At 37.1% G+C, this 27,053-nt stretch overlaps 1 protein-coding gene across 1 annotated transcript in view; it reads left to right on the top strand.

Annotated features, from left to right (window-relative positions):
• The window catches only part of Fancc (Fanconi anemia, complementation group C), a 192,152-nt gene that overhangs the window by 52,216 nt on the left and 112,883 nt on the right, over positions 1-27,053 (top strand). The window contains exons 2-4 of the mRNA XM_013034930.1: positions 6,595-6,791; positions 8,787-8,871; positions 14,698-14,792. Coding sequence (XP_012890384.1) covers positions 6,627-6,791; positions 8,787-8,871; positions 14,698-14,792 — 345 coding nt within the window. The 5' untranslated portion in view covers positions 6,595-6,626. The remainder of the gene's footprint in view (positions 1-6,594; positions 6,792-8,786; positions 8,872-14,697; positions 14,793-27,053) is intronic.

Genomic DNA, 27,053 nt, shown 5'->3' with positions numbered 1-27,053 from the left:
GATCTATGGGATCATGTAGCTGAGTGGCAGAGTACTTCATTATGAAACAGCTATGCAGTGATTCTTGCTTTAGATTCTATTGCCGGGCCAGTGGGTAGTAGAAAATAAACTGTCCAATACTTGTATAATATGCAATATCTTCAGAATCCTAACTGTATCAACCAACCATTTTGCCTCTTTGTTTTTCTTTTAAGTCCAGGACCAGGACTCCAACTTACTACCTTCTACTTTTGCCCATTGGCTAGCAGTCTACCAACTGAGCCAGGCTTCCAACCCCAAAATTTTCCCTCTTAATAGATAAAAGATATAGCAGTTAACATTCGCTTTATTTTTGTTCACTTATTAAATTTGAGTAAATAATTATACATAATATTAGGTTGAAAAAGCTCAAAGAATGTACACAATGAAACCTAATATCTTTTCCTGCAACCCAAATCACTTTACTGAAGGCAGCCTCTATTTGTTTTGCATGTGTCCTCATCTTAAAAGGCTTATGTTAAGTTAGCACAGACCAGGGAATCACCAGAAACATCCCAAAGTGGTAGGCCCTTTGTGTTAATCAGATTTATCTCCAATAATCTGGCATACATAAAAGGTATCTTACTACTCTCCAAGATTTGTCATCCTGGTAATCATCAGAGGACCAGAGGTGTAATGTGCTCAGTGTAGTCATCCATGTCCCATGGTAGGTGCACTAAAGTTCTTTCCATGTTCTCAGTAAATACAAATGATGATATGTATTTTACACATTTATGATTGCAACTCCACTATAGGTGCCAAGTATGATATTGATTTACTGTAATAAGGACCCACATCAGAAAGTACAATTTCAGTTGAAGTTGCTATTTGATTTGGCATATGATATTTTTAGGGGGAGAAGGGACAGGATGAGGACTCTAATGGTTCCTAATACTAGAGCATAATTAGTTCCAGCTTTGATTGCAGGAGATGCTTCATTGATCTATATTATTCTGTTGCTCCTTGCTGTCTGTTTTTCAGCTTCTTAAAGTGAACAGAAGTTTGATTGCCATTTTCTTTTTTGGCTCAATAACCAGTTCTAACTGAATTGTCTTCCTTTTTTCAATGGTCTGTTGCCTCTTGTCAACAGTCTGATACTTGTGACCACATTAGTCTGTATTTTTTTCATTTCGAATCTCAGAAACCACATTTTAAAATAGTTTATTTTAGAAATAAAAAGGAAAGAAAAGAAAAATCATGTGGACTCATTAGTGCCCAGCTGACCTGGACTGGCCTTTCTAGCCAGCTTTTTAGCTATTTATGAGAGAAGGGAGAAACCCAATTTAAACCCTCTGTAGTCATTCTGTCCCAACAAAGTGGGGTTAGAAGGAAGATGGATGGAGCAGGACTTGGGAACATTTAGGAACTTTATGGCTAAGAAACATTTCCTCATAAAAGACAGGCCTAACAGTAGTGAAATAATACAAGTTAGCTATAAGGAAACAATATCCAAACCAACGTCCTTTCTTTAGTCACACCTAAGAATCACTCATGAGTTCTATTTCCTCCCTAGCACTTTCCAGGGCCACTTCTCCTTTGGAGAGTACACAGTCAGTTTTCTAATCAAATGGAGCCATCTGTGCCGTGGAACTATATGAGTCCTTAGCCTGACCTTTCCTAGACAAACTCGCATTTAAGACTCCATGCGAATGCTTGCATCTTTCACTTACACTTAAAACAATGGGTGGCATAGTATATGCTTAGGTCCCTTTCAAAACTTTGCCAAGCCATGATTTCCTTATTTCCCTAAGATCAGCCCACTATTATTGTGAACTCCTCCCACACTCTCCAAACCCTAAATAGCTGAAATTTTCTTAATCACATGTTTGCTCCTCAGCTATCGAGTTCAAGCCTGCCATTTCCCTTAATGGTGTACTTTCTACTTTTTATTAAACTTGCTTTGCTACTTTGTGTGTGTGTGTGTGTGTGTGTGTGTTGGAGACACCAAGTATCTGGGATCATCCAGGCCATAGCTACCCACTGGTAAAATAGGATTTTTAAAGACTTCTCTCCTACAATTTACTACCATTTTGCGAAAGGCTTGTAAAGCAGTTTCTTTTACTGATTATATCCAGCTCCAAGAAAAACTTATAAGGCATACTTTGTGATAAAGACATACTTGAGAGAAAGAGTAAGCATCAGAATAGATTTGTTGTGAAGTTGGAATTATCAGAAAGAGAATTTAAGTCAAAGTCTCTCATAGATAAAGTAGGCAGCATGCAAAAACAGACAGTGAAAGCAGACAGATGGAAATTTTAACATAGAAATCTTAACATAGAACAGAAGGGGAGAGATCAGTAATATTATGTCAGAAATGAAGAATGTATTTCATGATCCTAATAGATGGTACATGGCTGAAGGAAGAATCTCAGGGCTTGAGGATTTTTTAAATTATAAATCTCCAGAATTGAAAATCAGAAAACAAAGATGAAGAAAAAATAAAGCAAAACAAAACATGCCTGTCAGAGCAGCATATGGTGGGACAGCTACACAAAGTTTAACACATATGAGATTACAAGAAGGAGAAGAAAGATGAAATATTCAAATCAGTAATTATTGAGAATCTTCCAAATTAATATCAGACAATGAACCACATATTCAGGAAGCTTCACGAACACTGAAAGGATAAATATTAAGAAAAATACACCTAGGCATATCTACTTCAATTGATGTAAAGTTGTAAAGAAAAACTCATGGAAGAGGCCAGGGGGTAAAACATTTTACTAATAGAACAAAGAGATGCATTACAGCTGACTTACCAGAAACTATGTAGGCACAAAGGGAGTAGAGTGACATATTTAAAGTGTTGAGAGAGGAAAAAATTTAACTTTTTCAGAACAAGAATGAGGTTAGATCTTAGTGATCTACATTAAGAGATCTTTTTGGCTAGGTGCTGGTGGCTTACACCTATAATCCCAGCTACTTAGTAGACTGAGATCAAGGATCACAGTTCGAAGCCAGCGGGGCAGGCCAAGCTGTGAGACTTCTCTCCAGTTAACCAGCAAAGAGCTAGAAGTAGAACTGTGGCTTAGGTGGCAGAGTGCCAGCCTTGAGTGAAAAAGCTAAGGGGCAATGCTTAGGCCCGAGTTCAAGTCCCAATACCAGCACAAAGAGCGAGAAAGCAAAAGTGAGCGAACATGCACTTTTGGATGACGAGTTACATCCTTTATGCCTTCCTAACTCAAGATCAGATTTCTAGCAGAGTCTGATTTACATAACCTGAATCATCAGCTTACCCGTTGGCTCATTGATCCAAGTGTGCTTTGATAGACAGGCCGTCCAAGACCTTGCAGAGTAGAGGAAAGGTACCTTCTAGGGAAAAGTAAGGAATGGTCCTCAAAAATGGGGAGGAAGAATGCTGTACAGAAAAGATCTATTGATATACAGTCTATAGTGTTATGTCTAGGTCAGGGTTGCTATCACTGGCCTTTATATGATGGGAATTTTACTTTATGGGTTGCTTCTGCAGTGCACCATATTATGTTCAGCATCTCTATCTTCAAGGCACTAAATGCTGTCCCTTCCTTCCCTAAATCTTCCTCTAGTGCTGTGTTAAATATATAAGAAATCCATAGGGCTGGGAAGGTGGCTCAGTGGTAGAGCGCTTGCCTTGCAGGCATGAGGCCCTGGGTTCGATTCCTCAGTACCACATAAGAAGAAAAAAAAGCCGGAAGTAGCTCTGTGGCTCAAGTAGTAGAGTGCTAGCCTTGAGCTGAAGAGCTGAGGGACAGCACCCAGGCCCCAGAGTTCAGGCCCCACGACCGGACCCCCCCCCCCCAAAAAAAAAAAGAAATCCATCAATTGTTCTCTTCACTTTATTCCTCTTTTTTAAGGGAGCAGATTTTAGAGATAGTCCTTGGATTAAAATACCACAGTTTTGGTTTTGCTATTTGCTAAGCATTACTTCATTTAGCATATCACATAATCTTACTTGGGGTAATTTTGTAATCCAATACTTCTATAAAATGAGAATAAATATAGTACCATTTCATTGGTATAATGATTAGTATAAAATATTTCACCTCTAAGTTATTAATGTATTTGGATATGGTGGCCCAAGTCTGTAATCGTAGCTATTTAGTATGCAGAGACTAAGAGATTGTGGTTCAAAGCTAGCTGGGCAAAGAGTTTGGGATACTCTATCTCAACCAATGATGAGGTGCAAATATAGTGTGCTATTATACCAGCTATGGAGGAAACAAAATGGCTGGACAGAGTGGTGTGTGCTATCATCCCCAGTAACACAGGGAAGCACAGGTAGAAGAATTATAGCTCAGATTAGCATAGCAAGAACCACCTAGGAAATAACAATGCAAAAGGGACTGGAGGTATGGATCAAGTGGTAGAACACTTGCTTGGCAACCATGAGACCCTTGATTTCAGTCCTCAGTACTGACAAAAACTCATTTGTAAATGGGATAATAGTTCAATTCCAAATAGTAACTTAAATACTTTTAGAAATTCCTTTATGGGGTTATCTTTTAAAAATTAAATTGATTTATGTGGAAAAGCATTTTTCTATGACATTTAGTACTTTGAAAAATACTGAAGAATCATCCTTTGTTTCAGTTAGTTTTTATTTAGTTCAGGCATGTACTAAGTGCTAGGAAGACAGGAAATATACACAGTAGCAGAGGAAATGTTAACGAAGTGACCAAATCAATGTCTAGGATAATCACTACTGTGAAGGGCTGTAAAGAAATCTGGGAGGGCTGGGAAGGTGGCTCAGTTGTAGAGCACTTGCCTTGCATGCATGAGGCCCTGGGTTCGATTCCTCAGCACCACATAAGTAAAAAGAAAAAAAAGCCAGAAGTGGTGCTGTGGCTCAAGTGGTAGAACGCTAGCCTTGAGCTGAAGAGCTGAGGGATTGCGCCCAGGCCCAGAGCTCAGGCCCCACGACCAGACCCCGCCCCCCAAAAATCTGGGAAAAACCTGGAAGCAGGGAAGAGTTAGGTGTGTTTCTGGAATATTTCTTGAAGGCCTGGGCTGACTGGTGTGCTGTCAAGAAGCACAAGGCTTAAAGAAGACCAGAGCCACTGTTAGAAGGCCGGGAGACTCCAGCATGGTGTTGGGAGGCTTTCTACAACAACTGGATTAAAAAAAAAAAAAGCTATGAGAGAAAGTGTACTGGCTTGTACATTTGTACAAGCTGATTTTTGTCTGTTAGAGGTGACCAAAGAGAGGTATATGAGACCTGGTAGAAGACATTTGTGAGAAGAGGTGGGATGGTATGGGTATGAGCAAGGAGGTGGGAAAGAAATGAAGCAGTGATACAATTCAGCCAGATCCCATGCATTAATTTTTCAAGTATTGGTGATGATTTGGATGTGGTGAACAGTGAAAGAAAGGGAGGAGGTCAGGGCTGGGAACTTACAAGGACCACCTCGTGTCAAACTGCATGTATTTTATTGCACTAAATTTCTTTTTCTGTTTTTGTTTTGACCTAGTCCTTTTCAAAACTGTAAGTTATTGAATATTACTTTGAAACTTTACCTTCTTAATCTAGAGGTTGGTTTTTTTTTCAGCCAAACTGTTCAGGCTTCTTAAATTTCCTTTTCTTTTCCTATGTTCATACTTTTGATATTTAAGTAGGAGCAATTTACCCGTTAGTTATTGCTCAGTTCATTTACCACTCACAGCACAGCATCTAGAAATGAGATTGGTGCATGTCATTCTTTCTCCAGAGAAGGGCAGGAATCTATGAAGGCCTACACCTGTTGAGAAGGGACCTTCCTTCTCTGCTCTATAGCTTCCCACAGGATGGGGGAGGGCATCTTACTGGGAGGGAAGGGGCTAGAGTTTACTGCTCCCTCTGAGGCCCATGCTTCCTTCAGATCCCCACTGTGCTTAAAATATGGACTTCAGGGGTAGGAAGTCAAGCTTAAGAAATTTTGTTTTACCATTTCTTAAGACTAGTACTCCTTCATAATTAGAAATGCTTACATTTTACTAAAATATAGCCTGCTTTTATGAATGAATTAACATCAATTATGTAAAGCAATTTTTACTCAGATGTTTAAATTGATGCATGTAGACTGAATTACTTCATATTTTTTTCTAAGAAATGAAGAGAAAAACTGGGAAGAAAATTCATTAGACAGTTAAGTACTGAGAATTTTTTACACCTAAATGAGAAGCAAGATACACATATAAAACATAAGAACTCCAGAAACATTTATTCAGCACAAACTATTTTTAAACACCCAAGGATGTTTTTGATTTCTTAATACATTAAAATAGTCAAAGGAACTTCAGAACATTTAAAAATAGCTCAGTCTTAAAAAAAGAAGATATAAAGTATTATCAGCTGTGCTTTTTGTACATAATTAGCATATGCCTGTATAACGACTTTAATTATATTATTCATGATAAAAAATTCAGATGGTAAAAATCAGGGTTAACAGCTGGGAGACACATTTAAAAAATGATTCAAAGATGACTCCAGCCTCCAGGCTCACTATTTTAGTTTCTTGGAAACCCTCTTCACTGATTAGTGGATCATGAAGACACTGATAAACTGTCTTGTTCCTTTTCATGAGTTTTGATGTGTTAATTATTTACTTCAGTGCTTGGCAGGTCTCTATGACAGGGCATCACTGTTTCCCAAGATGGCTCAAGATTCTGTGCTTGTTTCTGAATGTCAATTTTGGCTGAAGAAGCTTTCTATGTGGGAACAGGCCTCCTCCACTCTAGAAACTCAACAAGACACCTGTTTTCACCTGTCCCAGTTCCAGGAGTTCCTGAAGCAAATGTATGACTCTTTGAAAGAAATGGTAAGTAGTAGGCCAAAATAATGGGAGTATTTTGTGACGTCAAAGGCTTTCAGATTTTATCAAGCCAGAATGCTCTATAGAGTTAGAGACTTCTAGTATGGACTTAACATACTGAAGGATTAGAAAGACATAGTGCCCCTAAGTTCTGCACACAAGAGCTTCTTTCCTGTTCTCTCATTTATTATATCATTCTCCTCTTTTTAGCTAGTCATACCACTACATAAGACTTCCTGACCAAGTAAGTTCCTTACAGATATTTATATATTTGTGTACTTATTTTTGTGGTTCTGAGGACTGAACCTAGAGTCCTAGACATGATAGGCAAGTCCTTTCTTCCAATACTCCCAGCTCAAGTAAATGTTTTAAAATAGGCATGACTTTGGTGCTTTGTTGTCAGGTAATGAATGGGATTCTATCTGAGGCCTTTGTATCCTTCAAATCTTGAAGTGGCTATTGAAATGTTTATTCTTTTCTAAGTCTTGTTCTCAAGTGGCCTCTTGTGACAAATATTAATATCTGTTGTAATATTGAGATGTTAAATTAAAATTTTGAGACCAAATATATATATATATTTGCCAATCGTGGGGCCTGAACTCTGTGTCTGGGTGCTGTTCCTCAGCTCTTCAGCTCAAGGCTAGCGCTCTACCACTTGAGCCACAGCACCACTTCTGGCTTTTTTTCTTCTGCTTATGTGGTGCTGAGGAATCAAACCCAGGGCCTCATGCATGCGAGGCAAGCACTCTACCACTGAGCTACCTTCCCAGCCCCCTAATAAATATCTTAAATATTTTCTAATGAAAATTAAAGTTTTTGGTGTCTTTATTATTTTTATGTAGTTCATTGTTTATAATTCCATGTATTTTCTATTTTCCTTTTGGCATATATTGATTTTGTAGTAACAGATATTTTATGATAGTTTAAGGTTTCTTACGATGAACATTTATTGTTTCATATTGATTTTTAAGTTTCAGTGAAAAATTTCAAAGCCAAATTGGCACGTAACACAAGTTGCTCCCCTGTAATACTTCTCTTCCTTCAAATAAGTAGGAAATTTTAAGAATAATTTTATTGATAACATGAGTCCATATGTCTTTAGAAATTAGGGGAGATGTGGTCTGTGTGAGCAACCAACGCTAATTTCTGAAGTTTTTTTATTGTAAGATTTAGGTAACTTGATCTTTATGTGGTCCCAGCAAGTCTAAGAATAGCCTTGATGCAGAAAAGTGAGGAATTTGTTGCTGTAACAGCAGGAAATGCTTATCGTTTCAGTTTACTTGCACATTATCTTAGTTTGTCTTATTTTTGAACTTTTATGAAAGGTAAAAAAGTGGGAAAGGAGCCAATTGTGTAATAGCATGTGTATTTTTAAATCTTAAGCTGTTTTCTATTTGGTTGATTTTTCTCTCTCCAGGGTTTAGATTGTTGTAATTAAGTATGATGTCATTGAGCATATAGCAATCAAAATAGTAATAAACAGATATATATCTTTATGCTTTGGCTGCTTCTATTTCTTTTTACAAGTTCCGGAGTTCTTATCCTTTTAAACCTTCTTTGAAATAGACTTACTGGAGCTAAGTTAGGAACCTTTCTTATTATGTCAAAGTAAAAAGCTAAGATGAAAATATTAGATCATACACTTATGAATTTCCATTTATATTTTATACTCTTATGGAGTCTATAATTTTTAAATGAAGTAGCCTTTTCCTGACTATTAATTATGAGTAAAGTAAAAATCAATTGTATAACAAAATTTTATTTTACCTAATCATATTTCTTAGTTCTGGTGACCTGATTTAAGGATGAAATTCAGGATGACAGTTGGTTGCTTGTTAAATTTTATTTGAATGTCTTACCTAATGATCTCATCCTTTTTTGTAAACTTTCTACAGTAAACTTAAACAAAGGATATTGGAGCTTCCTCAAATTATAGCATCAGTTCGGTCTTCTGAGTTGCATAATGCTCTGTTCTAACAAAAATGAAATTTTCCTTTACAGGATTTTAATATAATCATGGAAAGATACCCCCAAATTGGTCATCTGTTATCCAAAACTTGCCGGAATCCTTTTATCTTAGCATATGGTAAGAATCTAAGATACGTCCTCTCAAAATATAAACTTTTATAAAGTTTTAATCTTTGCATTGGTTAACAAAATACAAAGGCTTAAATTGTAAGCTTCTCTCCTGTTTTTCATGAGACAACTCATCAAAGGTCATTGTTCTACTGCAGAGGTAGTATCATTTATTGTTATCTGTGGGTCTGTATGTTTATATAGGTAAAACCCACATACCCAGTGCAGATTTATAGGAAAATAGTACTCTCTGTATTAGAGTGATGAAACTCATCTGTCTGTCTGTCTGTCTGTCTGTCTGTCTGTCTGTCTATCTATCTATCTATCTATCTATCTATCTATCTATCTATCTATCTATCTATCTATCTATCTATATTTTTTATGGTACTGAGGTTTTGAATTCAGGACTTTGCACTTACAAAGCAGTACTCTACTGCTTGAACCATGTCCCCTGCCCTTTCTGCTTTATAGGTTTTTCAGATAGGGTTTCCATTTTATGCCAGGCTGTCTGAGATTGTAATCTTACTATTTACCTTTCCTACATAGCTGGAATGCTCCATTGTACCCAGCTTTTTATAGTTGAGGTGGGGGGGGTCTCATGAACTTTTTTTGCCTGCGCTGGCCTTGAATGCTAATCCTTCTGATCTCTGCCTCCTAAATAATTAGGTTTACAGGCTCAGTTTCAGATCACTTAAACACTAAATGTTATTTGTAATTACTTCCATTACCTCATTTTAAACTCAGAATAAAATGGTCATACTAATGATGCCAAGTTAATTTCTTTGTTTCAGTTTCACATTATCATATTGTTCCCTTTTGTTGGAAAATCATTCTTCTGCTGTGGGTTTGCCATTATTTGGTAGTGACATTCAGGTTTTGTTGAGAGCTTTTGTTGACACTTTAGAAGAGGTATTCCTTCATGGACCTCCTGCGTAACCTACTCATCTTCATTGTACAGGTCAATTACTAGCAGAGGCTGGAGGTCTGCCATTTCTGGAGTTGATTTCCCTTTCCTCTCTTTGGCCTTTGTCCTTTTAGGTCTTTTTTGAAAAAGTTTTCAGTGGCTAAGTTAGGGAGTGCTCTTCGATTCTGCCTTTATTATAATACTTATTCCATTGTATGAAGCCCTAAAGCACTAAATACCTTCAGAGAGCAGGAACTGTGCGTTTAGTTCTCTTTGTTATCCTAGAGCCCAGCACAGGGGTAGCAAGTGCCTCTGAAGGAGCATGGCTGAGGTATTTTGTTTTGTATTGACCAGATTACTAGCTAATTTAATCTATGCTTAACAAGAGGTTTTTTATTATGTCCTGTATGCAGTTATTTCTATTTTTTCTTTCTGTTTTAGCTTTCGGTACCCTTTGTCTTATATATAAGCTTATCTGATCCTTGGAAGTGAAAGGGAATCACAGAGATAGTAGGACAAAGGATGAACTACTGCAACAAAGATACTCACTAGATACTATGTTGGGAAGGGGAGTAGGAAGTGGTAAGTAGGAGAAAATGAGTGAAGGGTAACAATGTTTAAAAAGAAATGTACTCAAATTAAAAAAAAAAGAAATGTACTCATTACTTACTTATGTAACTATAACACCCCCCCTTCATCACCTTTACAATAAATTAAAAAAATAAAAATCGAAAGTCTAATAGCATAATATTATGACATTAGGACCAGAAATAAATGGCTATTTCCCATTGATTTTTTGAGAAAGAGAGAGACAGAGAGAGAGAGAGACAGAGAGAGAGAGAATCCCTGAGGGTTTTTTTTTTGCCTAAAGCTAGGGCTCTCTCACTTGAGCCACAGCTCCATTTCCAGCTTTTTGGTGGTTAGTTGGAGATAAGAGTTCCTGCCCAGGCTGACTTTAACCAGCAATCCTCAGATCTCAGCCTTCTGAGTAGCTAGATTACACGTGTGAACCACCAGTACCTAGTTTTCCAATTGATATTTTAAGGAACTGTACAGTTTCCCATTCCTAGCCTATGATAACTCATTATAAGAGCCACAAACTAGTTGGACATGGTGGTTTATGCCTGTAATCTTAATCCAGGAGGTTGAAATCTAGAGGATTGTAGTTTGAAATCAGCCTGAACTGAAAAAGTTCACTGTACCCAATCTCCAAAATAACCAGTAGAAAGCTGGGCTGCAGGTTTGGCTGAAGTGGTAGAATACCAGCTTAGCAAGCATGAAACCCTGGTTTAAAAGGAGGTAGGAGAAGGACAGTACTTTTCTCTGTGCACTCATGTGTGTATGCTGCATACTCAACCATACTTGCGCTACTTCTTTCCTTTCTGTCCCTGCTTCTTTCCACTAAAGTCTCTTCCATGTCCCCATCAGATTCTCTTGATCTAAATACCATAACTAGTAAGTTAGCACTGTGTGTAACAGTATAACACTGTGTCACCAGGGCCACTTAGTTGCCCTAAGTATATAAATTGCAGCTAGGCCAGTGTTGCTCAAACATCTTTCCAGAAATAAATTTTAGGAACATGTGTGTGTGCATGTTTATGCATTCATACAGTCTCCTTTGCAAATGTGAAGAGTTCAAATCTCTATATTGTCCCCTATAAAAAAAAAAGAGAGGGGCTGGGAAGGTGGCTCAGTGGTAGAGTGCTTGCCTTGCATGCATGAGGCCCTGGGTTCAATTCCCCAGCAACACATAAGCTAAAAGAAAAAAAGCCAGAAGTGGTGCTGTGACTCAAGTGGTAGAGTGCTAGCCTTGAGCTGAAGAGCTGAGGGCCAGTGCCCATGCCCAGAATTCAGGCCCCACAACTGGACCCCCCCCCCAAAAAAAAAGAGAAAAAGATTGCTAATAATGGAAAGCAGAGTATCTTTTTATTCTGTGTTATCCTCTATAAGCAAATGTTACCTTTATCTTCTTTATAATTTCTTTTTTAATCTGTCATTGGGGTTTGAACACAGGGCCTGGGCACTGTCCCTGAGCTTTTTGGCTCAAGGCTAGTGCTCTACCATCTTGAGCCACAGAGCCCTTTTGGTTTTCTGGTGGTTAATTGGAGATAAAGAGTTTCATGGAGCTGGGTGCTAGTTAGTGGCTCACACTTGTAATACTAGCTATTCAGGAGGCTGAGATCTGAGGATCACAGTTTGAAGCCAGCTGCTTTTATCTCCAATTAACCACTCAAAAACTGGAAGTGGCGCTATAGCTGTAATTGAATACAAAGAAGCTCAAGAACAGACCCCAGGTCCTGAATTCAAGCCCCATGACAACAAAAAAAGTATCACAGACTTTTCCTGTCCAGGCTGGCTTTGAATTGCAGTCCTCAGATCTCAACCTCCTGAGTAGCTAGGATTACAGGCATGAGTCATCATTGTCTACCTTTTTATTTTTAATTTATTTATTGTTGTTATAAAGGTGGTGTACAGAGGGGTTACAACTTAAGTCAGATAAAGAGTACATTTCTTTTTGAGTAATGTTGCCCCTTCCCTAGCTCTCTCCCAGTTTTTCCCTTAGCTCCACCTACAAATTGTATAGTTTACTTTCAATATACTGTTTAATGAGTTCCAGTGCTGCATTTGTTCACACTTTGTCCTACCATTTCTGTGCCGTTTTTTCCCTCCCAAAGACAGATAAACAAGACAAAAGAAAAAAGAAAAAAAAGGGCTGGGAAGGTGGCTCAGTGGTAGAGCACTTGCCTTGCATGCTTGAGGCCCTGGGTTCGATTCCTCAGCACCACATAAGCAGAAAAAAAAAGCTGGAAGTGGTGCTGTGGCTCAAGTGGTAGAGTGCTAGCCTTGAGCTGAATAGCTGAGGGACAGTGCCCAGGCCCAGAGTTCAGGCCCCATGACCAGACCCCCCCCCCAAAAAAAAACAAGAAAACAATAACAAAGGGAAAAAACACTTTATTGCTATTTCTTGGAGTTGAGTTCATGGTTTCATATATAATATTATTTTATATGATCAGATACACATAGCTATTTCCCCTTTGTGATCTTCTCAGAATATCTTCCTTTGGTCTCACTCTTTGTACCTTCACCTTCTTAATTTGGAGTGCTTAGTTCTAATTCTACCTTCAATCTCCACCATCATAACCTCACTATTCATGATCTACTGTATGTAATAATCTACCTCCTACCCCTCCAAAAAAACTTTACAGCTTAAAAAAACATTTATTGTCTAAAAAAATACTAAAAACTTAAAGCTTAAAACTTAAAGCTTAAAACTAAACCTTAAAACGTAAGGAATATGGCTGTCATTTGGAACTTCAGTTCAAGATGCATAACCTATTAGATAGAAGATGCGTGCATATTCCTTTCCCTTCCACTCCTTTTTTTAAAATCCAGATTTTCATTAAGGTCTGCTGTCATGGCTGACCCCAGAATGGAGCAAGTCAGTTTCTGATCTCACTTGAGTGCCCTGTACCTTGTGGGATAGATGCTCTAGTTTTCATCTCAGAGCTTTTAGGGAGGAGTCTGCCAGATGCCATACCCTGTGTTAACACTCGTGAATAACTAGCAGTACCTTGTCTATGAACTGCCAGAATAAAGCAAGCTCATCAGAAGTATCTTTTGGTACATTTCCTTTTTAAAATTTATGCACTACATTTTCATTTTACAACAGAATCTCACTTATAACTCATGTTCACCTGAAGTTTGGTATATGATCCTGGCTAGCTTTAGTTCATGATCCTCCTGAGTGCTAGGATTACAGGTGAGCTACTAGACGGCTTAATTTCAGTGCATTGTAATCCATTAATTTTGTTCTGGGCAAAGAAATGCAGTTTTTGTAGGTTGGATAGACTCCTGGCCAGCCTGGATTCTCTTTTAAGAAAAACATGCACATACTACCTTCACTAGCTGTGCAGAATCAACTCCTGAGGAACCCACCCACCAAAATTTTGGATTGCTTTAAATTCTATAACTACCTCCCTTCCTCCCTCTTTTTAAAATTCTTAATCCAATTATAAAATCACCAAGAATGGACTAAGTCATAGCAGACAGAAAAATGAAGTGGTCCATCAAGTAGCTATTTCTGCCAAATGTAAGATTTCACAGCCTGGCATTTTCATCATGTATTTGGTAGTAAAGTTTTAAATTTTAGGATAAAAAATTGGGAGCATGTAATACGTTTATATTTATTTATTTATTACTTAGGGGGTCCTGGAGCTCAAACTTGGCTTGGACACTGTCTCTGGGCTCCTTTTTGCTCAAGGGTACTATTCTATTACTTGAGCCACAATGTCTCTTTGAGCTTTTTTCTGTTATTAATTGGAGATAAGAGTCTCACAGACTTTCCTGCTCCAGCTGGCTTTGAACCATGATCCTCAGATCTCAGCCTTCTGAGTAGGTAGGATTACAGGCATGAGCCAGTGATGCCTGGCAAGTTTCTGTTTTATGCAAATCATTTGCTACTCAGCAGAGTACATGTGAAAACAATTGTTTGTTTTATTAACTGTTTTTAATAGCCATGGTATTTTGGCAACTTAATAAATTAAAGGATTAAACTGGAAATACTGACTACTGTTGTGTCTACCCATAGTAGTTGTGTTGCTTTTAAAAGGCTGAAGTTACTAATGGTTTGAAATGAGAAAAAAGCTGATTTTGAGAAAAGCCCAGGTTCTCTTCCCTCCTCCCCACTCTCTCCCATCTTCCCATCATTCTTGTTTGTCTTTAAAAACTGCTGCTGTTATAAAAATGGAATTTGACCACACAAGAGTTTAAATGTAAGTGATCCTGAACCCACAAGAAAAAAAAAAACCACACATAGTCCTGTATACTTGTTTTGTAAATCTAGGATTTTGAGATTTTCCCAAGCATAATGTTTTTATGTAGATTATCTTTTTTCTTCTTTTTGATAAAACCTAGTCATTTTTTCCTTTACAGATGAAAGTCAAAAATATCTAATATGGTGCTTATGTTGTCTGATTAAAAAAGAGCCACAGAATTCTAGAGAATCTGAACTTAACTTCTGGATACGGGTAAGAGCAAATCTTGCTTAACACTGCTTTGAAACAAATTGATTATTTAAAGGTAGTGCCTTTTACTTTTTCTCTTCTTTTTTTTTCTTTTACTTTTTTCCCTTTTGGTCCAATTCCATTATGTTTTGAAAGTCTTTCTTTTCTTTTCTTTCTGTCGTGGGGCCTGAACTCTGGGCCTGGATACTGTCCCTTAGCTCTTTAGCTCAAGGCTAAGCACTCTACACTTGAGCCACAGTGCCATTTCTAGCTTTTTCTGTTTATGTGGTGCTGAGGAATCAAACTCAGGGCTTCATGTGTGTGAGGCAAGCACTACACCACTGAGCAACCTTCCCAACCCCTTGAGAAAGTTTTTCTAAAGCATACCCTTCAAATATTTTGCTGGATGCAAAAGTTACTTGAGTTCAACTTTTCTTGATTATGAATTCCAAAAAATATTATCCTTCGGATGAACTTCCCAAGGCAAGACCTAGTGTTGAGTGGTTTTGAAAAGCTACATTTAGATAATTAAAAGAATGTACTCCATTTCTTTCCAGCAATTGTTGTCTTCCAAAAAACAATTTCTCCCTCCCAACCTAGTGTAAATCCTTATATAATTCCTCTCCAAGTACGTCTGCCTCCCTCAGAACCTGTTGTGTATGTAAAAGTCCCCAGGGAATAGCAGTGTTTATTTTGTGTCCTTAAGAGTGCCTGAGCCAGTGGACCAGCACCTGGTGGCAGTTGTTGGCCACTGCTTGCTCTTGTCAAAGCTTTTACCTGCAGCACCAGTTCATATTGATGGCTTCTTACTTTTCCCTGTCTCAGCTTCGTTACTGAAAAGACAGGATACAACTGGAGAATATAATAAGGCTGCGACTTGGCTGGCCTCACCACCCCAATGTTGGCTAGTTTTTTTTTTTTTTCCCCTGTTACCCTCACTGACCTGCTGCCACAATCCAAGGACTTTCTGATGCCTGTCAGACTCCACTTCATGTACATATGGTTCAGATTAGCTGCTTAGTATTATGAAATCGCCCAATCAGATTAATGTGCAAAGTTTCGTCCATCAGTCTGACTTGTTATATTATTATATTCACTACTTTTTATAGTTCCTTTATTTTAGACTAAATTGCTGACAGAGAAGATTAAGTATTTGTATTTTTCTGTTAGACTGAAAGTAGAGAAAGTAAAAATAGAGAAAAGTGAAAATTACTTGAGGAATTAAGGAAAGAATACAACATTGAATTGCAATGAAAATTCATGTGAAAGGTTGAAGAAAGGTTCTGATGAGTAGTATTAGAGAAAAATGTATGGAAAATAAGGCTGTATAAATAGAATGATATATTTAGTCTTTGATTTTTAATTTTTGTATTTAGTTAGTTAATTGTGCTGGTCCTGGGGCTTGAACTCAGGGCCATGGTGCTTTCCCTGAGGTTTTGTGCTCAGGGATAGTGCTCTACAACTTAGGCCACAGCTTTGTTTCCATTTTTAATTTTTAATTGCTGCTTTTTATTGAATATTTTGTATTTAATGACTATGTTGCATGTAAGTTTGTATGACTAGCTCAATAAATCCTAAAATTGGCCATGTAATAAAGGCAGTGTTTTTTATTTTTTAAAGGATAATTAGGTTAATTTTCTTCATTTAGCTATTGTCTTTATTAATCTGTTTAAAGATTCTGCCTTCATATTTTACATCATGGTTTTCCTTTAAATTAATACCTTTATTTTTTTTTCTAGTAGGCACTTACATTAAGTGTAGTATAGAGAAATAAAATGAAACACTTAATTCCTACCTCCACAGATCTCACAGAATAGTAACCGGATAACTCCAGAGCAGTGCAGGTAGGTTGTTAGTGGAGCTTTCTGTAAGTGTGATGGTGACACAAAGAGGGATTCATTGCCCAGATTTAAGGGTTTGGAGACATTTCCTAAGGGAAGTGACATTCTAGCCAAGGTCTGAAGGATACCTAGGAGAGCAAGATTAAAGTTAGTATATTACTATCAACCTAAAGAGTATGCAAAGCAGCATCATGAGAAAGCAAATGTTATATTCAGAGAGCTGCAGGTTCTTAGAGATGCCTGGAGCCTTGGGTTGCAAGGGCAAACACCAAACCTTATGTCTGATTTTATGACATTTTTACTTGATCGTGAAGGTAGTAGTAAGGAACCTCCAGCATATCTAAACAGAGAAATTGTGTTTTAGAAGTCAATGAAATTAGTTGATGTGGAAGAGGAAATTGTGAGGATCTGAATGACATGGAGAAGAGGGGCCAGATTTTAAGATACTTCATTAAACAATCAAAAGATGTAGTGACAGATTTATAGTCCTCCATATGTCTTCCATAGCCAGGGTCTTAAAGAAGGAATAAGATAACTCCAAAATCAGTAGAAGGAAAGAAGTAAGAAAAATCAGAACTCTAATAAATGAAAAAAGACTAAAAGAATAATACCAAAGATCAATGAAAGTTTAAAAAGGAGTCAAACTAACCAAAATAGAAGATGAAAATTAATAAAATGAGAGGCGAAAAGGGGAAGTTACAGAAGATATTGAAATACAGAGGGTAATTAGGGAACATTCTAAACACATTCAAATAAATTAGAAAGCTGGGAAAATGAACACATTTTTAGACATATATGACCTACCAAAATTGAACTAAGAGTAGACAGAAAACCTAAGTAGATAAAAGACAAGCAACGAGATTGGCGCAGCAGTAAAAACTCCCAACAAAACCCTGGACTTATGCCTGCAATCTTAATGAATCGGTACGCTGAGATCTGAGGATCATAGTATGAAGCCAGCTTAGGCTGGAAAGTCTGTGAGATTCTTCAAAGCGAGAAGTGAAAAACAAAGCGAGAATTGAAGTTATGGCTTGAGTGGTAGAGTGCTAGCCTTGAGCATAAAAAGTTCAGGGACAGCACCCAGGCCTTGAGTTCAGGTCCCTGACTTGGTACACACAAGCACACATACACATCTCTCAGGAAATAAAAGCCAAGCTCTGAATGGATTCTCCTCTAAATTATACCAGAACTTGTAAGTACCAACACAGATGCTTTTCAAACTATTACATAAAATTAAAAAAGAAGGAATGCATCCACACTCATTCTATGAAGCTAGTATGATCCTGATATGGAAACTGTGTAGAAATAATTAATAAAATTCAAACAACAAAATACAATAACATAACAAAATGATCATGTGCCATGATCAAGTTGTTTTCATTCCAGAGATCTAAGAATAAAATTAGTAACTGTAATATAGCACATAAGCAGATTAAAGGACAAAAATTACATGATCATCTGAATAGGTGCAGAAAAAGGCCTTTGACAGAATTTTGTATCCCTTGATGATAACAGCCCTGAAGCAGCTAGGAGTAGAATGATGATACCTTAACATAATAAAGGATATGTTTGACACTCCTATAGCCAGCATTACCTAAATGGGGCACACTGAAAGTATTTCCTCTGAATGAAGGCACTAATAAGACATGAGTGTCTAGTCTCCCCACTTTTTTTCAATAAAGTGCTTGAATTCTTGGCCAGAGCGAGAGGAAAGAAATAAATAGGAAAGGAAAAAAAAATCAATCCCTATCCCTATTTTTAGATGATATGAACATATATTCTTAAAAGACCCTAAAAACTCTACCAAACCATTCTTAGTTCAGGTACACACTTTCATCAAGACAGCAGGAGGCAAAATTAACCTTCAAAATTTCTATGCTCCAATAAAAGACATGCTTAGAATTAAATTAGGAAAACAATGGCCTAAAAAACTAACAATGAATATGCATAACCAAAGAGGCAAAAGACTTCTACACTGAACAGCATTGAAGAAAGAAATTGAAGAAAACTGAAAGATGGAAAGACTTCCTATGTTCGTGGATCAGCAGAATTATGTGCCAAAGGTAGTCAACAAATTAAATATAAGCTCCATCAAAATTCCAGTAATATTCTTCATAAAATTAACTAGAATAGTTAATCCCTAAATTCATATCAAAATACAAATAGCTGAAAGAATCCCAAACAAAAAGAGCAACTCTGAAGATAACTACAGAGCTGTACTAACAAAAACATTATGAGACTGGCATAAAAAATAGACACATAAACCAACTGAAAAAGATAGAGGACCCCAAAATAAACCCACACAGCTATAGTTTGTCTGATTCTTGATGATGGTGCCAAAAACATATATTTGAAAAAAGACAGCTTATTCAATAAACTGGATATCCACAAATAGAACATAGACTAGATTCTTTCTTTATCCTGTATCAAAAGCAGCTCAAAGTGTATTAAAGAACTTAATGTAAGACAAATTTCGAAATTTCTCTAGGAAAACATACGAGAAACTCTTCAAAATACAGGTTAAGGCAATGATTCCCTGAATAGGACTCAAGGAGCACAGAAGATAATACCAAAAATTAACAAATTAATAAATGGTAGCTCAAGGTTATAATCCTAGCAACTTAAGAGACTGAACGCTAAGAATCAAGCTTCAAAGCCAGTTTTGGCAGACAAATTCTTGAGCCTCTTATCTGCAATTAACCACAAGAAGTCAGAACTGGAGATATGACTCCAGGGAAAGAGCAGAAAAAAATGAAAAACAATAACTCTGACCAACCTTAAAATCTGAATGAGGTCATGATCTCTGAGTTCAAGCCCAAGTATTCAGAAAGACAGATAGACAGACACAGACATAGTCACACACACACACACACCACCCCCCATACCCCAAATTGAGTTACTTGAAGTTAAAAAACTAGAGTGAAGAAACAACCTACAAAATAGGAGAAATATCTTTGCCAGATATTCATCTGATGGGATTAATATTTAGAATTTATAAAGAAATCAAAAAATTAAACAACCAAATAAATAATCTAATTGGGAAATGGTCAAATGAATTTAACAATCACTTCTCACAAGAAGTACAAATGGAAAAAAAATTAAAAAAAAAAAGAAGTACAAATGGACACTAAATACCTGAAAAAAATGTTCATTATCTTTAGCAATCAGGGAAATGCCTCACTCACAGATGATAGAATGGCTGTCATCAAAGAAGCAAAAAACAGTAAATGTTGTGGAGGATGCTGTATACTGTTAGTGGGAATGGAAAGTTAGTCCAGCAGTTATCAAGTTCAATGTAGCGGCTCCTCAAAACAAACAAAATACTGTATGATTCTTCTATATCACCCCGATATATACCTCAAGTAATACAAATCAGCATACAATAGAGATATCTTCTTACTCATATTATGGTGCTTATTGCAATAGCAGAGTTATGGAGTCCTCCATTATAGGTACTTGACTGTGGATAAAGAAGATATGATACATATACATAAGAAAGTATTATTCAGCTGTAAAGAAGAATGAAAATATGTGGAGAAGTATGGATGGAATTATAAACTATCATGATAAGAGATATAACCCAGACTACTCAAACACATATTACATGTTTTATATGTGGAATCTAGAAAAATAAAAGAGATGACTTGAAAGAAAGATAGTGAAAGGAAGGAGATAAAAGATATATGCTTGAAAAGAGTCCAAGGGCGAGTAAGGGGTAGATGGATTTAATCAAGATAAGATATATGTATGTATAATTAACATGCCCTAATAATCTAAAAAGCCAAAATTTAAAACCAAGAATTTCTTCTGTACATTAGAAAATTCAGATTAATTCTTAAATTTGAAAATATTTGGGTATTTTTTAGTACAAAGAATAAAAATTTGTTTTGAAGCTTGGTGTATGTTAGCATGGTATGTTGGAAATGCGAGTTAATGTTTTTGGAGTTTTGCTGATAATTACAAATATGCCATAAGATAACATGATAAAGAGACTGTTCTTATAGTTTAGAGACTAGTTAAGGTCATTTTAGGACTCCTTCATACTTTCTTAGAATGTTTGACTTTTGAGAATGTTAGTTTTACCTGGTAAATCCACTAAACAGGCTCTTTTGAGCACCTGCTGTCTGCCAGGCTCTTATCACAGAGGCTAAGGACACAACATTGGACCCTAAATATTTGTTCTTAGAACTCATAATTGAAGGGACAGTTTCCAGGTCCTGACAGATTTAGAAGATATTTGACTTTCTTTTTTGTTCCAGTCAGAAGAAAATAGCAGGATACTAGAAGCAGATCAACGAGGTTGACAGTCTATTTTTATTCTCTTTCAATATGCAGTGCTAAGGAGTGTTCACATGGCTTCAATTTTATACGTTTATTTAAAAAAAAACTTAAATTAGCCAGGCACCAGGGGCTCACCCCTGTAATTGTAGCTACTCAGGAGGCTGAGATCTGAGAATTGTGGTTCAGAGTCAGCCCAGGCAGGAATGTCTGTGAGACATTTAAGCACCCAAAAGCTAGAAGTAGGGGTGTAGATTTAAGTAATAAGTGAAAAAGCTAAGGGAAAATGCCCAGCCCAGCTGTTGAGTTCAAGCTTGAGTACCTACACAAAAACAAAAATATTTAGATTACAAATATAACAAACTTGCAGAAAAGTAAACAAATCATACATGTCAAGCCTTAACAAGTTGTATACCTGAGTGGCTCCTACTAAGTTCAAGAGACAAAGGAACTGTTACTTGGCTGTTACCACTGCTGTTTGCATTGGTGTGTGATCTAAATGCTTATTTTTGCAGTTTGACTTGTTTGTAATGTTTTATAGAAGCCAACTAACATGTGTTGAGAGGTTTTGTTTAAGATTCAGCAATAATTAGGGGTATGGTTACTATTTGTTCATTTTCATTACTCTACACTATTTTATCTCAATATACCATAATTTACTGTTTATGTCTTTGATGGCTGTTTTCAGTTTGGGGAAATTTGGAACATGGTAGCTGTGAATATTCTCTTGCATGTATTCAAGGTCCATACCATGTGTGGTAAAGAGATAAAATTTAAAGGTTGTAGGATATCCACATCTTTAATTTTATTAGCTCATACTACCTTTTTCCAGTAGTGATACCAGTTTAAATTCCTCTGGTCAATATGTAAGAATTCCCAGTGGCTTGATATTGTCAAGCTTCCAAATGTCAATGATTGATGTTTGTACATTTCAGATTTAGTTGTATTTTCTTGAACTTGAGCCTTTGGTCAAAGACTAAGAAATTTTAATCAAATTTTAGTCAAAAAATTTCAAGTTTCGTAATCATTTTTTTGATTAAATTGTTTCTTATTAGTAAAAATTTATGCTTGTTAGGTATAAGTACTTTTAAAAGAAATTATATGTATTATGTTCTAGAAAAGTATTTGGGATGACTTACAAAATTCGAAGGTTCTGGCTTAAATAAGGAAGGTCAGATTGTTAAGTAGGGTTAAGATAAAAAAAAAAATTCCTGTTTAGGTTGGGTGGTTTTGTCGTAACACCATGATTCTGTATTTACCCCTGGACCAACTGCAATGTAGGAAGCAAGGTATATACTTCCACTGATTTCTCCACCATGGAACTAGCCCGGAGGCCAGATGGAACCCTTAACTAGGTGCCATCTCTCTTGCTCTAACCAGTGGTCTGAAGCTCACCTAGTGTGTGGAATTGTGGAGAGGAACTTGGGTTCACAGGACAGAACTCTTTCACTAGCCTCCGGACCCAGTATTCTTCACGTGGTATTGAAAAATAATTACCTTGATTTGTGAATTGAAACTTAAATTTTTACTTCAGGATAAAACTGTATTGCAGTACTTGTCTGCATACCAGACATTAAGTTCCACAGAATATCATATGTTCCTGGCTCATAGTAGTCACAAAATAAAAAGCTACTGCATGGATAAAATTAAGTAAATTTTAATAATTTAGAATTTATTTCTTAATTTCCTACAATGTAGACTATAAAGCTTTTTAACTTTTTTTTTTCTGTCTGTCATGGGGCTTGAACTCAGGGTCTGGGTGCTGTCCCTGAGTTCTTTTGTTCAAGGCTAGTGCTCTACCACTTTGAGCCACAGCACCATTTCCAGTTTTCTGGTGGGTAATTGGAGATAAGAATTTCATGGACTTTCCTGCCTGGGCTGGCTTTGAACAGTGACCCTTAGATCTCAGCCTTCTGAGTAGCTAGGATTACATGTGTGAACCACTGGCGCCCAGTTTATGTTTTATTTTGAATTAAACATCTATTTTTATTTATTACAAGACCAAAATTGAACCACGGAGAAGTATCTGTTGGTGAGTAAGCATGCATGAGTATATGCCAGATTATATGCATGTGTATGTGCACATATGTATATATACATGCTTGTACATTAGCTGTAACTCCTAAGTTTTCGTCTCTCAGCTAAGCTGCTCCCCTAAGCTCCACAGTCCTGCCTGTGTGACCTCTCCACTTGAATTTCACTGAACAACTTACACTAAACACATCCAACATAAGTCTCTGCTCTTTCTCCCAAAGCCTGTTCCTCCTTCATATATCCCTCACTCAGTTAAAAGCAGCTTTATGATTCCTGTTTCGCAGGTCAGCACTCTGAAGTTATCCTTAGTTATTCGTTCTATTCCTCATCCTGTCCTGTCTCTGAACAGATCTATCAAAGCTATTTATGATATATATCCATACTATGCCTACCTCCTCTGACTTCCCAGCTTCTGCTGCCATCTTCTCTCTGCACCATTGCCTTCTTCAGGACTATGGTATGATCCCTTAGAAGTCTCTTTTACTGCTTTCATTCTTGCTCCTATTGTCTTATCTAGAAGTAGATTTTAACAGGTCTTACTTATGTGCACTCAGTAACTCTTTCCCTAGGGTTTATCATCGTTCCCAGCTTTTTGCTCAGGGGGCTGCATGGATGCATCTGGTGACTTTAAAAACAAATTTTTTTTGGTGCTGGTCTTGGGGCTTGAACTCAGGGCCTGAGTGCTGTCCTTGCACTTTTTCATTCGAGGCTAGAACTCTACCACTCTACTACAGCTTCACCTCTGGCTTTTGGTGGTTAATTGGAGTTTCATGGACTTCGCTACCTGGGCTGGCTTTGAACTATGATTCTCAGATCTGAACCTCTTGAGTAGCTAGGATTATAGGTGTGAGCCACCAACACCTGGCTTTCTGGTGACACTTATCAGACTACTGGTCGAGTGTGCTCTATTATCATCCTGTGCCAGATACTTGCTCTCCCTACTTTGACAGAATTTTCTTCTTACTGACAACAACCCCTGCGTGCAGATTTTTCACCCCTGTCTTCCCATTATAATCTCCCAACTAGGTTACAAGTTCAGTGAGAGGAGAGCACAAACCTTGTTTTAAAAGCCAGCACAGTGCTGGGCACATCATAAGCATTCATTACTTATTTGATGAATCAGTAAATAGGTGAATAGTTGGTAAAATGTGGTGGTGGCAGATATTTCCTTCACAGAAAGAGAAGAATGAATATATAGAAGGTTAGACATGGCTCAAAGTAGCTTCTCCACTTAGGCTGTGGAATAAGGGAGTTAGGCCTCCCCCCCCCAAAAAAAAAAGTCAAGATTAGAAAAGTACTTCAGTTTGTGACAAATTTTAGAGGTCTGTGATACCAATTTGTGATTGTGTTTATAAATTAGTAGTTTAGATAATTAGAGAAGTTACAGAGGGAATCAGGAAAAGTTCTATATTTTTGAGATTTCTATGGAACTAATATCACCTTGGACTTTTTCTCAGGAACCAGTTTAGAAAAAAGATACTAATTGGGAATTAAAATGCGTTCCTTTCTTCTTTTTTTTCCCAGAGCTGAAGACTGAACTCAGGGCCTTGCAGGCGCCAGGCAAGCATTGTTCCACTGAGCTAAATCCTCAACCCCTAGTTCCTTTATTCTTAATACAGTTTTTTTTTTAAATGTAAGCTATGGCCAGGTACCAGTGGCTGACATCTGTAATTTTAGCTACTTGGTAGACTGAGAGCTGAGGATTTGGGCTCATTGAACAAGCCTGCCAGGGCAGACAAATCTAAGACACTCTTATCTCCAATTAACAATCAAATAGCCAAAAATGTAGCTGTGGCTCAGGAGGTAGAGCACTATCCTTGAGCAAAAAAGCTCAGGGACATTGCCGAGGCGTACACACACACACACACACACACACACACACACTGCACACACACACACACACACACACACACACACACACACACTGCCGAGGCGTACACACACACACTTGATTAAGTTGGATAATCCTGCTAGGCATTTGGGAGCTGATTCTTCAGAGGCTTACCTTATGATGGGGAGCAAGCCTGCCTGGCCAAGTAAGCTAGAACCCAACTTTTTGAAGGCCAGGTAATTGGGAAGGACAGAGATGCACAGATACATACATTCTAAATTGCCTCTTCTGGACAGGGGAAAGTGAGGGGTTGAGAGGGGCCAAGTTCCTGGACCTCCCTTGTAGAGATCCTCTCTTCTTTTCTTGCCTTCCTGCCTACATTGTCCCTTGACATCCTTGGGATCATAGTTCAGGAAATAACAATATAAATTTTGTTCTCTTTGCTCCCTGTTATTGAATGAAAGTGGCTGGAAACAGGCAACTGAGAAAGAAAAATAATGACACATTACTTTAAAGTTTTGTAAATGTGTTTCCCCTGGAGCTTTGAAACCCACAAAAACTTTCTGCCATTCTGTATTAGGAGGTGGAATCCTGGTAGTAGGTTACTAAATGCAGCAAGTACATTTAGTAAATATATGAAATGACATTTGTTTTATTAAGTAACACATTTTTATTTAGTCTGATAAGATTTCTCTCAGCATTTCAGTTTTGCAACAAGAATATGGGAGAAAAGACTTTCTGTGGGGCTCTGGAAAATGTGAAAATCACATTTTCAACTATTCTAAATCATTTGATGTGATCTATACTTCCTTCACCCCAGGAAGATTAATTGTGAGTGTTTTTTATTCTCTATATATGTGCGTGTTTGAGGAAGTAGGGATTGTCTCCTAAGTCATTACTGTGAATATACTCTACTTTTCAGAATGAACATTTTCTTCCTCTGAAGAGCTAAGCTTCCATTTGTATTCCTGTCTATGTTTAGGAGTTTTTGTTTGTTTGATTTTTTTCTTCATTTCATTTAGATGGAGTCCTGGTTATTATAACTCTAAATTGCATCAGATTGGTTTTTAGAAAGTTGCCACTGCTCAAACAGGCCAAATCAAGACATTTATTGCCAATTAAGAACAGGATGAGATGCTTAGTGATGTTCTCCGGATGACCTGTTTTATGTTTTCAGTTTATTTTGCTTTGTTTTTGTTTTATGATCATGTTGGCTTTTCCATTAAACAATAACTTTAATTGAGTTGGCTTCGTTAATAGAACACTGACCAGATCCCTTTCTCTACCCCCCTGTCCTCCCCTAATCCCCCACTCTAGTCTCCTGTTGTGCCCTCAGTCTGAAGTGAAAGGAGTTAGTTTTGTGTATTATAAGTGTATGTTTCTAAGACCCAGACTCCTGTATTTCTGTTTGAATTTCCAGACCAGAGCTTCTTGTGACATTTAGGGTAAATCCCTGTGAAAAGTAAATCTGAACAGTAATGTCTATAGTGGGAGGCATTTCATAATGAATAGCCATTGGTGAGGGATGTGTAGATGTCTGCATTACACATGGCTGCCTGGTTTCTACATCTGTTTTGAAGTTCAGCTGCTCCCAGACCACATGTGCATTTCTTAAGGGGGCTGACATCTCTCCTAGAAGCCAGGCATTGTAAAGCTGGTAACTATAATTGACTTACTCTTTCTGACCTAGAGATTGTTATACTTGGTCTTAGTTTGACTATTGTACTATCAGATCTGGTTCTGTTTAATATTGATGACATTGGAGTCTCTATATAAATTAGCAACATGGGAAGGAAACAGACATATTTAAACTCATAAATTTTGATTTCCAGATCTCTTAAAAGTTCTATGGTTTAAATAGTCCTTTATAGTAGACATAAGGAGTACTTATAAAAATTCTAGCTATGAGAAGGCTTCTATAGCTCTATTAAACTGCAGAATAATCACAGATGGGTCACTCTTTTAAGAATCAGAAAATCTGGATCTGACCTGCTGCTGCTAGTGAGATCATTTGTAAATCATACACTCTTCTTATTTTCATCTGTTAAGAAAAGGGTGACAAATATTGTAAAATGCATAGAAACAAAGTTGGATAGATTATGAGGAAGAAGGAAGTAGAGAAGTTTCTGATAGACACGATTGGTTTTCTTTTACAAGATGAAATGTTCTAGAGGTCTGTTGTATAATAATGTAAATATGTATAATACTACTGAGTTATTTACTTAAAAAGGCTAATATACTACCTATTATGTATATATATTTTTATTGTGAAAATACCGTATAGAGGGGTTATAATTACAT

Source organism: Dipodomys ordii, unplaced genomic scaffold (genome assembly GCF_000151885.1).
Source record: "Dipodomys ordii isolate 6190 unplaced genomic scaffold, Dord_2.0 Scaffold201, whole genome shotgun sequence".
Lineage (NCBI taxonomy): Eukaryota > Metazoa > Chordata > Mammalia > Rodentia > Heteromyidae > Dipodomys > Dipodomys ordii.
Note: the sequence above shows the minus strand (reverse complement) of the source record. Positions and strands in the feature narration are given on the sequence as shown.